Raw genomic sequence first — 14,769 nt, 5'->3', positions numbered from 1 at the left:
TGATTATTGATAATTAAACCAATTAAAATATTATAGGAAATATATATAAAATTATAGAAATAAGAGAGACGCAAAACCAATAATTTTACGAATCAGTAACCTAAGTATTCAAGTGTAATCTCGTCATTCTCAGAACTTCAATTGCTCGCTCTATTTGCGCGAACTATATAATATATTTAACGTATTTAACAATAAGATTAACTTATAAAAAAAAGATCAGGTTACTCGAAGATATAACAACAAAAAATATAAATAGATACCAAACCAGGAGAAAAAACAACACACAATTTTTAAAGACATTGTTTCATTACAAAATGAACCAATAAAACAAAATAACAAACGTTAAATAATAATGTTATGTAGTAATTTACATGACTGACGCATTGAATATGCAAAGGGCAATGTGAAATTATGTCATATAGAAACGTGGGGGTTCACAGAAACTAGATCCAGGATCCCCGAACAAGGTATTAAAAAAATAAAAAACAAAAAATAAAAAAAAAAAATAATAAAAATACAACAAAATATCAACAAATATCTATAATAAATCTTGAAAAACAACAATAACGAAAGTAGGCAATCAGAACTTCGAAGATTTTTTATATAACTTTCCGAAGGTGAAGTTAATGCTTTCACCACAAAATCTGATTGTCTAATTTTATATTTTCTCGACGTTTCAAGTCATTTTGAATCGATTGAAACCAAATTTGGAAAAAAAAAGTATGCATGTGTGTATATGAGCCGATTTTTGACCTTTCATCGACATTTTTTCATAAACGGATGGACCGATTTCAAAAATTTAAAGACCATTTGATGTAACTTGATAAGGACTAGTGTTTGTGAGTTTTGCGCGACGATCAGCAAAGCCGTTTCTTTGTTAATAGAAAAAAAAATCGTTCACGTTTCAGCCTACAAGTCTGAATCGATTTAAAAAAATCAAAAACCGTTTGAAAGATATTGGTTGGGAATTGGCTGATTAGTTGTAATCACCTGTTAAAAAAATTTAACAATAGATATCATGGTCTTATAGAACACACTAGTATATTACAGAATTTCGTTTATTTGAACGAAAGGAAAATGATGAAAACAGTTATGTAATGAAATGTCTCATAAACATAGTCATGTCTGTAGAACAATCTAGACAATTTTGACGAAATATTATAATTAAAAAAATATTACAATACAATTTTATGTATTCTTGATTGTACCTTGAGTTAATGACGTTCTCGAAGTTGCTCATCTCATATGTGCCTGCTCATCTCATGCTGTAAATACTTGAATGCTTATCTCATGCTGTAAATACCATTGCTTCCTTGCCATCTTAAATATATTAACTGTAGAGTGTTATTAAAATTAAAAGATATTTAGGTGAATAAAAATTTCTTAAAATATTATATATATATATATATATATACTATAGTAAACTTAACCATATTGTATAAAAATGCAGCAATAAAAAGATTAAATCTTAAAAATACTGAAAATTGTTTTCTCAATTAAAAATATTTTTGAAGACATAAATTAGGTGTTAATAATAATTTCCAATAAAATAAATAAACTTTATAAAAAATTATTATTTATTCAATTACTAATTGAAATAAGATTAGACTTAAAAAATAAAATACCAAAGGCTTTTGTTTTTTTAGATAATATCACATTATGTTTAAGACAGGGCAGCCTTGCAAAGTCTTGCTATCAATCCTGACAACTGCAACAGTGAGTTGGTTCCATTTATAATACGCAGATGTGTTATTCCAATTTCCTGAAACAAGTTGATTTACTATTTTAACAAAAAATATGTTACGTTCTAAAAAATAACTTTGATGTTTTTTTTATTTGTAGATTCAGAAGACGATTCCTACACATTTACAGAAATGATTAATTAAACAATGAATATTTTTATGTCTTACTTTGGCAATTTGCATAAATATTTGCAAAGATTCATAATTGCAATTATAGCAAAGTAGTAACATTGTTAATTCAAATTTTGCATAATTTTCAATAGAACAATTATAATTAATAAAAATAATTAAATTTAAATTATTTGAGCATTAAGAATCTAGAAACAAAATCACAAGAATCAAGAAATCAAATTGAGAAATTAAAAAAAAACTATCAATAACAAACACAGATTCAGTAAATTTAAAAGTTATTTTAAAAAATCAATACAATTAAAGTGGCTTTGATAATTATATAGTTCAATACCTTAATAAACGATAATTTCATGCCTTCATCCATTTCAATTTTTTTGCATACACGAAATATATTGCCCACAATATCCTCAGCAGCATAACCAAGATCCCACAATTTTTGTATGATCTATAAAATAATGAAAAATTATAAAACAAACTGTATAAAGTATTAAAAAGGCTGTGTGGACAACAATACTCACTTTGCAAGATTTATGTACATCTCCGCTAATGCACAATTGGAGCATGTCTTTGATCAGAAGTGGATGGGGCTCATCACATACTTTAAATACATTTTCACCAGTAATTTTTCCAAATCCGTTAGCAGTTGACTGCAAATTGTTTAAAGCTTGTCTCATATCACCCTGTGCAGTAAATACTATTGCTTCTAAACCATCTTCAGTGTATGATAGCTGTAGAATATTTTTAAATAATCAACATTTCATTCAAAATGTTATTTAAAATTTATTATATTAATTTATTATATTAAATACTTATTGTATTTTGTTTCATACAATAATTCAATACATATACAATACAATAATTACTACTTTTTAGACAATATTTATACAATTTAGAATTTTCAAAAAAAAACTTAATGCTGTTCAAAATCTTCATAAAGGTTTGGAATTGAAAAATAAACTAGTTGAAAGTGGCATTTAGCCTTAAGGCAAGTTGCATGAAGTTTCCAAAATGTACCAATTGACTTAATCAAACGAAATTCAGATTTAGATATTTAGATAAAATTTTTAACTGTTTATTTCAAAAATTAAATATTCGCTTTCATTAAATCTAAACATTGGATTTCCAATTATATTTTCTCAAACAAATTTAAATATTCTGTATTTATATTAACTGTATTGCACAGGCACGTGCTTATATGTCCTAAAATTATTATTCCAAATTTTTGGATTGACTCATCACATCACAAAAGCAACTGTTGACCCAAATTTTAAGTATAATTTTTTTCAAATTTGCTGGGCCCTTTTTTTGTAATAAAGTGTTGAAAAATTTTTTTTGACGATTTACATGATTTTTTTTTGCGGTAGATACTATAGTCTTATGATCATACTAAAATATTACGGCCTTACGACAAGTCGTTTAATTTTAAAAATTCTTCAAAGTTTTCTACTACCGAATCGATTTAAAAAAATCAAAAACTGTTCGAAAGATATTAGTTACATTAGTTGAGAATGATGAGTAGTTTAAGGTGAAAATCTACTGAGCCATTTTCTTGTAATTAACTGTTGAAAAACAAAATTAAGCAGATGTTCATGAAAGTTTTTTTGGCGATACATATCATGGTCTTATAGAACTTACTGAAATATTACAGCCTTACAACAAGTAGTTTAATTTTAAAAATACCTCAAAATTTGAGAAAATGAGTAGTTTTTTTTTTATGTTTGTTAAAATTAAAATTAGATGATTTACTTGATATAGCGATAGAGTGCTTGTTCTTAATGAACATACTAAACCATTAAAGTCGTATGAAAACTGGTTCAATTATAAAAATAATTGATTCTCGAAAATTTGCTTTTAGAAAATACTCCGAGTTAACGTGTTCGTTCGTTTTCAATTATGTGTAATAAAACCACTCAGAATACTTTTAATCACTCATAAATTAATTTATTTTATATTGATTAACTCAATTATTTACACACATCGGGAAGTTCATGTAACTTGCCTCAAGGCAAAATACCAATACCAACTAGTTTCATTGACCATTTTGGCAGTAATTGATATCTGTGACAAATTAAGTTTTTATACTTGATTGACTTTCTATACTGTAATAGACTGTTAATTTCCCAATTTAGCAAATTGCTTTAAGACACAAATCATAATACATATATTAAAAGTTTACAGATAATATAATTCCAAACTCTGTATGATTCTAGTATTAATTAAAGTCAAGTGCATTATGCATTTTTTGTCTTGTGTAAATGATAATTATATAAATGAAGAGTTGTTATAAGTGAAGGAATTTAAAACTTGTAATTGTTAGTAGTAATTATAAGTAACCAATAATTTATTCAAGCATGTGTAAGTACAGGGAAAATTAATTTTTGACTTATTATGAATAGTTATTAAATTTAAGGTAAACTGAAAAATAAAATAAAATTATAAAAAAAAATAAAAAAATATAAGTACTTTTGAATTATTTCAAACATTCCATAGAATACATACATATATTTTTAAGATAGGCCAAAATAATAAATTAAATCGCAAAGATTAAAAATGATTTTAGTTATTTTTGAAACTTTGATGACTTGCCCTATAGGAAGTTGAAAAAAATCTTAAATATAATTTTTAGAAACATTTGAAAAAACAAATGAATTAAATATCAATGTAATAATAGATAGTATGATAATATGATCACCATTATTGATCAGTATTTATTTAACTTTATATTACCTGCTCCAATCTGCAAATCTGCAACACTTTTGCCATAACTTCAGCATCTGTTAAACGTGTATATCTTAACATTGCACAACGGGATTGTATAGCTTCTATGAGTTTATCACTTGTATTACAAGCTAAAGCAAACCTAGTAGTATTTGCATATAACTCCATAGTCCTACGCATGGCTTGTTGAGCGCCTTCAGTCATGCTAAAAATATTATAATAGCAATTATAAGAACAATTAAAAAGCAATAAAAATAATGAATAATAATCAACAAAATAATAACAAACAACAAAATTTACAAATACTATCAAGTGATTAGGCAAACATATAACTTATGTTGCTAAAAAAGATTCTTGAATGTTAGCAATGTGTTACCTGTCAGCCTCATCCAATATCACAAATTTATGTTTTCCCTTAGGCAGTGTTACTTTTTTCATAGCAAACATTTTAATTTTATTCCGTACAACATCAATTCCACGATCATTTGATGCATTCAATTCTAATACCGCATCTTTGAATGCATCTCCTAATAGAATACGAGCAAGACATAATATTGTAGTTGTCTTGCCTACACCAGGGGGTCCCTAAAATATTTTGAGATTGAAATAATAAAATTAATTATTATTCAATTCATTACTTATTTCATATTTTACCGCTATTATAATATTAGGAACATTGCCACTTTCTGAGAAAATAGACAATCTCCTTACAGTATCTTCATTTCCTACAATGTCTTCAAATTTCATGGGTCTATACTTTTCAACCCTAAAAATAATGGAATTATTTAAGGGAAATAATTTTTAATACAGAGATGGGAAAACAAATGGTGTCTTTTGAAGGATTGTTTTAGTTGAGTTAGCATTCCATCGACTCTAGCACACACTTTTTAAAAAGCTTTTTGAGACTTCTGTTACTTAAAAAACATACATAAATAAAATGAGGCTAGTCTATGATGTCGATGAAATTTCTGATTTAATACTCAAAAAGTCTGCATATTTATACCTGTCATTATTTTCGTTTACTTGGGAAATGCGGGTCAGTGGAGATAAGGCTTTATCTTGGAAAATATAAGTTAATAATCGAGAATCTACGAATTTCATTCAAAAATTTGTCTAATAATATTACAAAAATATGTAAAAAATATTATGATATTCAGTACACAAATTCTCGAGCAGACAAAGAATAGCTATAATAAAATTTTGTGCTACAATTAATTGGAGTGGTTAGTTCTCTAAAATAACCCTTCGAAGAACACCATTTATTTTACCGCTTAATTATATCTGCTTGATTAACGATTAAAAATTTTCATTTTTCAAAACAACTATTCGAATATGTTTTATATTAAATAAGTCAAATTGTAAATTAAATCGAAATGAATACAGCAAAGACTGTTTACCAAGGAAGATTGTTTTTAACAGGCTCTTTAGGTTTTGTAGTAGAAGGACCTGCTTCTACATTAAAAGAATCAATATCAAATGTTTCTTCCATTTATAACTATTAATGTCACTATAAAATACAATAAATAAACTAATCGCAGGCTAATCACTCTTAACTTCATACGACATCTAATAAATAATTTCACTAAAAAAAATTGGCGGGTTTTGAAATGACAGTTTAATCAACATTGGTTTTGACAGTACCATGTGAAGTAAACGCTAAGTATACAGTGTTTCACTTTTTTAAAAATATTTTCCCGTTTTTCTTGAAAAATTGTTTGATTTCTGTTTGAAGCTTATTTTATGCATTTCATTTCATGCTTCATTTAGCCAGAAAAACTTTATGTGCAGTACAAACAAAGACGTTTTATTTAAATGAAAACGTTATTTTCGACATTATTAGTTTTCTTCGAATAGTTTGATATTATTATAGATAAGGAAATAAGTTGATATATATCCTAGTCTCGATAATAAAATGTGATATATATCATAACATTTGGCTTGTATTGATGGTGTGAAGTAGAAAGAAATAATGAATAAAAAAATTCAAAATTTCCAAACTTCAAAAACTTTTTTGTAAAAAATTTTAATATTTTCAAGAAGTCGACTTAAAAAAAGAATCAAAATTAAAAAACTAGTGGGGTGGGTGGCATCGTGCCTTAAGGCAAATTGCTGGAACTTCCCGTACCGTAACAAAATGTTCGAGGAATACTGAATGTTTTCAAATAGATTATTATAAATATTGTAACATTGTCTAATATTGATAAGAATTATATAAACTGAATTGCAGAGTTGAAATTATTTGTAAAGTATATTAGAACTATAGTCAGAATTAAAAATAAAATCTAAAATATTTTCGATATACAAAAAAGAAAAAAAAAAAAATCAAAATCAATTTTTTTGTTAAGACAAGGAGAAAGTTCTTTGAATCATTTAAATCGGACGCTTAGTTCTCTCAAAAACTGCTATTTTTTACATATTTAGCTCCGTATCTTCGAAATGACTGGGCCTGCCTTTGCCAAAAACTAATAAACACTTCTCCCAATCATTACTTATTGAATGTTTTTTAGCTCATTCAAATCGGATACTCCGTTCTCTCAAAAATTCGATTTTTATTTTCTGCACTCTTTGCTCCGTATCTCCGAAACGGCTGGACCTGCCTTTACCAAAAAACTAATCAGCTCTTTTCCCTATCAATAGGAATCGAATGTTTTTTTGAACCATTCAAATCGGTTGATCCGTGCGCCCTAAAACGTGACTGGAAATTTGTATCCATACATACATACACACATACACACATACACACACACACACACATCCATTTTTTCTGAAGTATGCCAAAACGTTCAGAAACCTTCAAAACGTCGAGAAATGTAAAAATTTTCAATTACGATTTTCGGCCCATTACAATAACTTACCCTAGGGGAAGTTAAAAAAAATGAACTGGTGGCGCTTGGCATCATGCATTAAGGCAAATTGCTGGAACTTTCCGTACCATAATGAAATATTAGAGGAATTTTAAATGTTTTCAAACAGCTTTATTTCAATACTGTAACTTTCATTATGAATTGGATGACGACGTTGGTATATGTTTACATAAAAAATTAAGCAAGCGGAGTATTTTTTTTGTCAATCAAAACTTTATAAAGTAAGCGTAAGTATTCTAAGAATTATTTGAACTGCAAAGTCAAAGTTATTTATTTCAAGCATAAAAGTGAACTTTAGAATTCTAGCTAAAATTAAAAATCGAATCATTTTCTTAATTATTAAAATTAGACGTTTTGTTTTATTATTAATTATAATCGCTTCTTCACACGATTATGTTTGGATTATACATATATGATTTTAACTATTGTAAACCATAGATAAAAGAAGATTCTAACAATATATATTATAGGTAATTTTTAATTATTTATAATAAAATAAACGTGGATATAAAAAAACGCAACCAATGAAACTATAATGTGTTGTAATCATACACATCAGTAGTTCATAGAATAAGCTCGTCTCAAAACATAATAAGCACATAAAAATTTACATTATTTATAAAAATCTATTTGAAATAATCAATTTTTATTTTTATTGATATCTATTATTCTGCGAATGTTTAATTACGGGATGTTGCAGGTTGAGTCTGAAAATAGCATCATGTAGACATCGTGAAGTTTTCAGTGAAACATTCATAAAAAATCTATTAAGCACTAATCCACAAGTTCCTAGGTGAGTTAACAACGCTACATTCTGCAGCAGATGGTAAACATTTAGAGCTAAATAGTCAAAATTCTAGTGAATGAAGGTGTTGATATAATTATAATAAATGATACAAAAGTAAACACATAAAGGTTGGGCATAATTAATTTGTGCTGCATTAGGAGGAAATTTAGTAAAATTTCTCGATAAACGTATTGAATATTGTTTATTTGTTCAAATAGTGGAGAATCATCTTCAGTAGGTTTTCAGCACTTCTTTGCTGGAAACCTGGGAAAGTTAAATGATTTGTTTATAATTTTTTGCTCATCATTAATTATTATGTTTGCAAAATCTTGTTGAGTATACATTCATATCTTATTTTATGCCTCAAAAAAGTGGTAAGAAAATGGTCTTTTTTTCAAACAGTCTTAACTTAATCTTGGTAGGTATAAGTCATTGTGGTATCATTCTATATTAATAATCTTGTTTCTTTCAGATTACTAGAAGGGTTGCATTCGAGGACACAGTAACACGGTCACATGCTAATTGTTTGAAAACTCCCATTTCAACAACTTATAATTTTCAAAATTAATAACATTTTTTTACTGTTTTCTATACTCTTCTAACGTTTATGAACTAATTATGACAAAATTACTAATAAAAAAACTTATTGCCTTTTTTATAATGATTTAATAATGACCTAAAATTCATTAAGTATGTAGGCTTAAGTATGTAGATGCAACGAAAAGGATCTAAAAGATTTCGTAGTGATATAGCTATTGGTAGGGCTTCTATATAAGAGATTTAAGAAAAATTGTTGCTCTTTGTTACTGCATATCGACTGTATACGTTTCCAAAATAAATCTCTTGAGCTGTAAGAGCTACCTGCTGCTGTTTCTAGAATTTTATCATCATGTCTGTTTTCATGCTCCGTTGGTGGAACCATTCCTAACTTGATGAAGAAAAGGCATCCTAACGAAATGCCTACGTCCTCTTTGTTGAAAAGAAGGCATCCTAATGAGTCATGAAAAAGGCAAGTTTAGTAACTGACTTTTTGATCGACAAGCACTAGCAAGAGAAACTACAGCAAGTATTCAATTTATAGCTCCTTTAACCAACAATTTTAATAGAGATTGTTTAGTCTAACATGTTTACTCTGCTACTTCAACTTTATGGTTGAACCTATGAAAGGAATTACTTCTTCTACATTCTTGCTGTTTTTGAGATTACCAAGATTCTCTTGCTGACATGCTAACTTCTATTTTATCATGACTTCTATTCATGGAATTTTTGTTACTTTAATTGATTCATTCCAGAATTAATAAGCAACAGTACACTACCTACCACATTAATTTTAGATTCAAAGTCATATAACTGTACTCTAGATAACTCTGGACCATTAAGATTACTTAATAAAGACCAAACACTTTACATTGGTCTGCTAGAAGTTTACGTTTGTCATCATCAAGCAGTAGGTCAATAGCTTTATCAACATCAAAATGATCAATAGAAAAGCCTTTTTCCTCTACCGCCAGCAAAATTTACTACTTTTCCTACAACTTCATAAGCTTATCAGCACTTCAGAAACAAATGCATTAGTATAATTATCATCAGTTCTATAAATTGCAATAACATAATTACTTGTTACTAAATGAACAGCAAAAATACCATTTATTTCAGCTATCTAATTTGATAATTCACTCAGTTTTTTGTAGTCTGTATAGATTAAGATTGAACGTAAGCTGTTTGTCCCAAAATGCTGCTGTTTCTAAAATTTTATCATCTTGTCTGTTCATACTCCAATTGATGGTACCATTCCTAGTTTTTCTCTTAGCCTTAGGATCACTGTATTGTAGACTCGTAAATCTAAATTTTGTTCTTGTATTATTCACATGAATGAGTACTTCGTTTAGACCCTCCATTGGCTGCTTTGCTTTCTTCATTAACAATCTGTCCAACTAAGAAAGTAGAAGGACCTTTTCTAACTTTTTTATATAACATATTAATTATCTCATCCAATTCCAGTGAGCTATCCTTTGTAAGATTGTTTAGATATTCAGTTTTTTTCCTGCATTATCAAAACAAAGATCATGCAATTTTTCAAAGGTACGACAAATATTAAGTCCTACTCCATATAATATTTTAGATAGATTTTTTGGCATAAAAATTAGTCCTTCAGCTAAAAAGTGATGTAAATAATTCTCTTTATTAAAACAGTATTCATGAAAATTTCTTAAAATAAAAGCGGCATTACTTCCTGCCATGGATAAAATGTCTGATAAATCATTGGGTGTAAAATTTACCTCACCGAAATCATTCAAAAGCCGTGCTTTGTTTCCTGCATTATCAAAACAAATATCATGAAAATCTTTCAAAGCAGGACAGATATTAGCTCCAGCTCCATGCAATATATTACATAAATTACGTAGGGTAAAATTTTGTTTGCCATCCAAAAAATCATTTAAGTACTTTCTTGTTTCTCCTACACAACAAAAATCATGAAATTTTTCTATACTACCCTCTGCTCTACTCAGGATATTGCATAAATCGTATGGTGTAAAACCTATTTTATAGAAATCATTTAGGAGTTTTGTTCTTTTTCCTTCATCATCAAAACATATACTATGTAATCTCTCTAAAATAGAGGCAGCACGAACTCCTGCTCCACACAACATGCAGGACAAGTTGCTTGATTTAAAACCTGCCTTATAGAAATCATCTAAAAGTTTAGTTTTTTTTCCTTTTTCATTAAAACAAATAGAATGTAACCTTTCAAAAGCATCCTTAGCTTTAGCTCCTGCCCTACCTAATATACTAGATAAGTTGCATAGCGTAAAACTTTCTTCTCCAGCTTGTTTCTCAATAAAATGTTTTAAATGCTGTGTTTTATTTCCTAGCTCATCAAAAAAAGCATCATATAGTTCTTTAAAAGCTTTTGCAGTATTAGCTCCTGCTCCACTTAGAATACTGCACATACTAGCTAGATCTATTCCTTCTTTTTTTAAAGTTTTTAAACATTGAGCCTTATTACCGTTTTCATCAAACCACAGATCATACAACTCTTTAAAAGCTTTTGCAGCATTAGCTCTAGCTCCACCTAAAGCACTGGAAATACTAGCTAAATCTATCCCTTCTCTTTTCAGAGTTTTTAAATATTGAGCTTTATTTCCTTTTTCGTCAAACCATATATTATATAAGTCTTTAAAGGCTATAGCTGCACTAGCCCTTGTTCCATGTAGAATATTTGAAATATTAGCTAGATCTATTCCTTCTTTTTTTTAAGTTTCTAAATATTGAGTTTTATTGCCATTTTCATCAAACCACAGATTACACAATTCTTTAAAAGCTTTTGCAGCATTAGCTCCTGTTCCACTTAAAATACCAGACATATGAGCTAGATCTATCCCTTCTTTTTTAAGAGCTTTGAAACATTGAGTTTTATTTCCTTTCTCATCAAACCATAGACCATACAATTCTTTAAAAGCTTTTGCAGCATGAGCTCTTGCTTTATTTAAAACACTGGACACATTATTTAGATTTATTCCTTCCTTCTGTAGCGCCTTTAAATATTGAGTTTTATTACCATTTTCATCAAACCACAGATGATATAATTCTTTAAAAGCTTTTGCAGCATTAGCTCCTGCTCCGCCTAAAATACTCGAAACATTAGCTAGATTCGTCTCTTCTTTTTCTAGAGTTTTTAAATATCGGGTTTTATTTCCTTGCAAATCAAACCATAGATCATACAATTCTTTAAATGCTTTTGCAGCATTAGCTGCTGCACCACCTAAAATACTTGTAATCTTTGCTAAATTTATCTCTTCTTTCTCTAGTGTTTTTAAATATTGGGTTTTATTTCCTTTTTCATCAAACCATAATTCATATAATTCTTTAAAAGCTTTTGCAGCATTAGCTCCCGCTCCACCTAAAATACTCGAAACATTAGCTAGATCTATTCCTTCTTTTTTTAGAGCTTTTAAAGACTGGGTTTTATTTCCATTTTCATCAACCCACAGATTACATAATTCTTTAAAAGCTTTAGCAGCATTAGCTCCTGTTCCACTTAAAATACCGGATACATTAGCTAGACCTATCCCTTCTTTTTCAAGAGCTTTTAAACACTGAGTTTTATTTCCTTGCTCATCAAACCAGAGATCATACAATTCTTTAAAAGCTTTTGCTGCATTAGCTCTTGCCTTATTTAAAATACTGGACATATTAGTTAGATTTATTCCTTCTTTTTCTAGAGTTTTTAAATATTGGGTTTTATTTTCTTGCTTATCAAACCATAGATCAAACAATTCTTTAAAAACTTTTGAAGCATTAGCTCTTATTCCACTTAAAATGCTTGTAACAGTAGCTAGATTTATTCCTTTTCTTTTCAGAACTTCCAGATATTTTTTTCCTTCCCGTTTAGTTAGGAAATCTAAAAGCTGATAAAACGCAGGTATTCCTTCTCTACCAACTGCACTTCTAGCAAATTTGAATTCTTCATCAATATTTTTCTGTATTTTCTGATAACTAGACCTATTATTTTTTATATCTCTCAAAAGCTTTTCTATTGTTGTATTTATTATAGGGCCAAATTCATGAGTTTCTAACCAACGTAATGCTATTTCATGTAATTCTTCATAATTATATGGAACATTAGACTTATCTATCTCATTTCTAATAATCTCATTCCACTCTTCATTATTGGTTTGGTTAACCACAAACATTAGCCTATCTAAAAATTTCTCTTTTATTTCTCTTTCGCTCTCAGTAGAAAGTTCTTTATTTTTTTTCTTTTTTTGCAAAGAGGGCGGAAGCTTCAATAGATTTAATAGTTTTTCTCTGGTTGTTGTCTCCAGAGCAAATCGATAAAGACTATTCTCATCTATACACAAACAATCTCTTAAAGCTTTGTATCTTTTCTTTCGAATATTTATCCTATCAAATTTCAAAGGATATAAACCTTTAGATTGTCCTTTTTTTAATTTCTTTTCTTTTGTAAGGTCTAAATCTGCATTAGTGTAGATTATAAAATATTGCATATCCTGATATATTTCTAATTCTTCAATAAAAAGAGCAAAATGCTTATTAATAGAAGATGTATTATTTTTTCCTTTGTCTAGTAGGAAATAATTGACTATAACCAATATTACTCTTTGTATTATAAGCCTTTATGTAAGTAACTTTATTTTCAAATGAATAACAATGTAATTATATATATCATGGCTTCTAGAGTTTATGGAAAACAGAGTATCAACAAATTGAACTCATATATAATACTAGGCCCAAGTTTTTTATATTTTTCTGAAGCTGCGAGATCACATATTTCTTCCTGTAATGCTATACAATCATTCTGAACTTTACAATTTTTTTCTATTTCACTTTTAATAATGCTGTTCAATTCCTCTCTATTGGGCTGATTTACTGCAAATATTAATCTATCTAAAAAAATCTCCTTTAGTTTTTCCTGAGAAAATGCTCCTTCTTTCATTGCTTTTAGTGCAGAAGATGAAAGTTCTATTCGCTTTAAAAGTTCTTTTCTGGTTGTTTTGTCTTGCGAAAATTGATAAAAACCACGCCCTTGAATATTATCATTTGTAAATAAAAAGTCTTTTAAAAATCATATTCTTCAAATTTAAAAGGATAAAAATCTCTAGATCGCTCTTTCTTTAATTCTTTTTCTTCTGTAAGATCCAAGCCTGTATTGGTAAAGATAACAAGATAGTCCATATTATCTAATAAGATATCTTCCTTAGAGGTCAGATGTTTAACAAAACTATCAAAGTAGCTATTAATAGAGAACCTTTGTTTTCCTTTAGAAAATAGCTTAGCAAAATTAATATCATTATCTGTATAATATTTGTCTACATTTTCAATTCGTATAAGAATACACTTTTTTTCATAGCGAAGGGCAATATCATTGAATTTATCAATTTGAGAATCTTCAAATGCTAATGACAAAAAAGGATATTTATGTTCAAATAAAGACTTTCTAAGTGAGCACAGCACTGACAAGTCTAATTGGTAAATGAGTTCAATCAAATGATGAGGAACGTGTTGCCTAATCTGACAAGCATTATGTAGTTCATCCTGTCCAGGTTCATCTTGTAAATTACTAGGAAATTTTGGGTCTTCATCTTTGCACTGCCTCTTCGATATTTCATGATCTTTGTCTGTAACAGAATGCCGTCGCTTTCTACTCATTTCAGTATTTTCCTTAGCAGGACTCCTTGATTGACTACCTTGTTCATACAAAGAGTTCTCAATATCTTGTAATGGTGTAGAAATGTGAGATTGAGATATGTTGTTTGAATTTGAACGTAACACATTACCGTAAGCTTTCTTTATAGAAACTTTTTTGCTTCTCTTTATATCTTTTCCAATATTACTAAGAAGTGGTACAAAATGATTTCCTGTAATTCCCAATATGAATAATATTATCGCCTGTACCTACTTTACCTTTAGTAATATGTAATCCATCTATCTCTTTATCTCTCAATTGTATAATCCTAACTGTTATGCCATATGTTTCACATATCATTTTTCCTTCAATTTCCGG

The 14,769-nt window shown here is 28.4% G+C and overlaps 1 protein-coding gene across 2 annotated transcripts; it reads right to left on the bottom strand.

Annotated features, from left to right (window-relative positions):
- Window positions 1-1,638: 1,638 nt before the first annotated feature.
- LOC113365818 (replication factor C subunit 2-like) lies at window positions 1,639-11,748 on the bottom strand. 2 transcript variants are annotated; one of them, XM_026607362.1, is made up of 8 exons: window positions 11,626-11,748; window positions 5,990-6,000; window positions 5,247-5,358; window positions 4,969-5,177; window positions 4,602-4,797; window positions 2,393-2,602; window positions 2,206-2,319; window positions 1,639-1,762 (listed from the first exon to the last, which is right to left on the bottom strand). In XM_026607362.1, the coding sequence occupies exons 1-8, from the start codon at window positions 11,713-11,715 to the stop codon at window positions 1,664-1,666; spliced, it is 1,041 nt and encodes a 346-aa protein (XP_026463147.1). In that variant the 5' UTR covers window positions 11,716-11,748; the 3' UTR covers window positions 1,639-1,663. The 2 variants fall into 2 exon arrangements, with proteins under 2 accessions (XP_026463147.1, XP_026463146.1); XM_026607361.1 differs by lacking the exon at window positions 11,626-11,748 and having other exon boundaries at window positions 5,990-6,150.
- Between the last annotated feature and the right edge of the window lie 3,021 nt (window positions 11,749-14,769).

The sequence above is a fragment of the Ctenocephalides felis genome, unplaced genomic scaffold, assembly GCF_003426905.1.
Source record: "Ctenocephalides felis isolate EL2017-DRISC unplaced genomic scaffold, ASM342690v1 CF-g0.4_SCAFFOLD_01170, whole genome shotgun sequence".
NCBI lineage: Eukaryota > Metazoa > Arthropoda > Insecta > Siphonaptera > Pulicidae > Ctenocephalides > Ctenocephalides felis.
The sequence above is the reverse complement of the archived record's forward strand: the minus strand, read 5'-3'. Positions and strand labels throughout refer to the sequence as shown.

Bases quoted from the DNA above. Each gene is read 5' to 3' on its own strand.
- LOC113365818 (XM_026607362.1), bottom strand. From the start codon at position 11,715: ATGCTGCAAAAGCTTTTAAAGAATTGTATGGTCTATGGTTTGATGAGA. The intron at 5,178-5,246 runs GTAAAATATGAA...AAAATATTTTAG, and splicing joins TTCCTAATATTATAATAGCG to GGACCCCCTGGTGTAGGCAA. The intron at 2,603-4,601 runs GTAATATAAAGT...AATATTCTACAG, and splicing joins AGATTTGCAGATTGGAGCAG to CTATCATACACTGAAGATGG.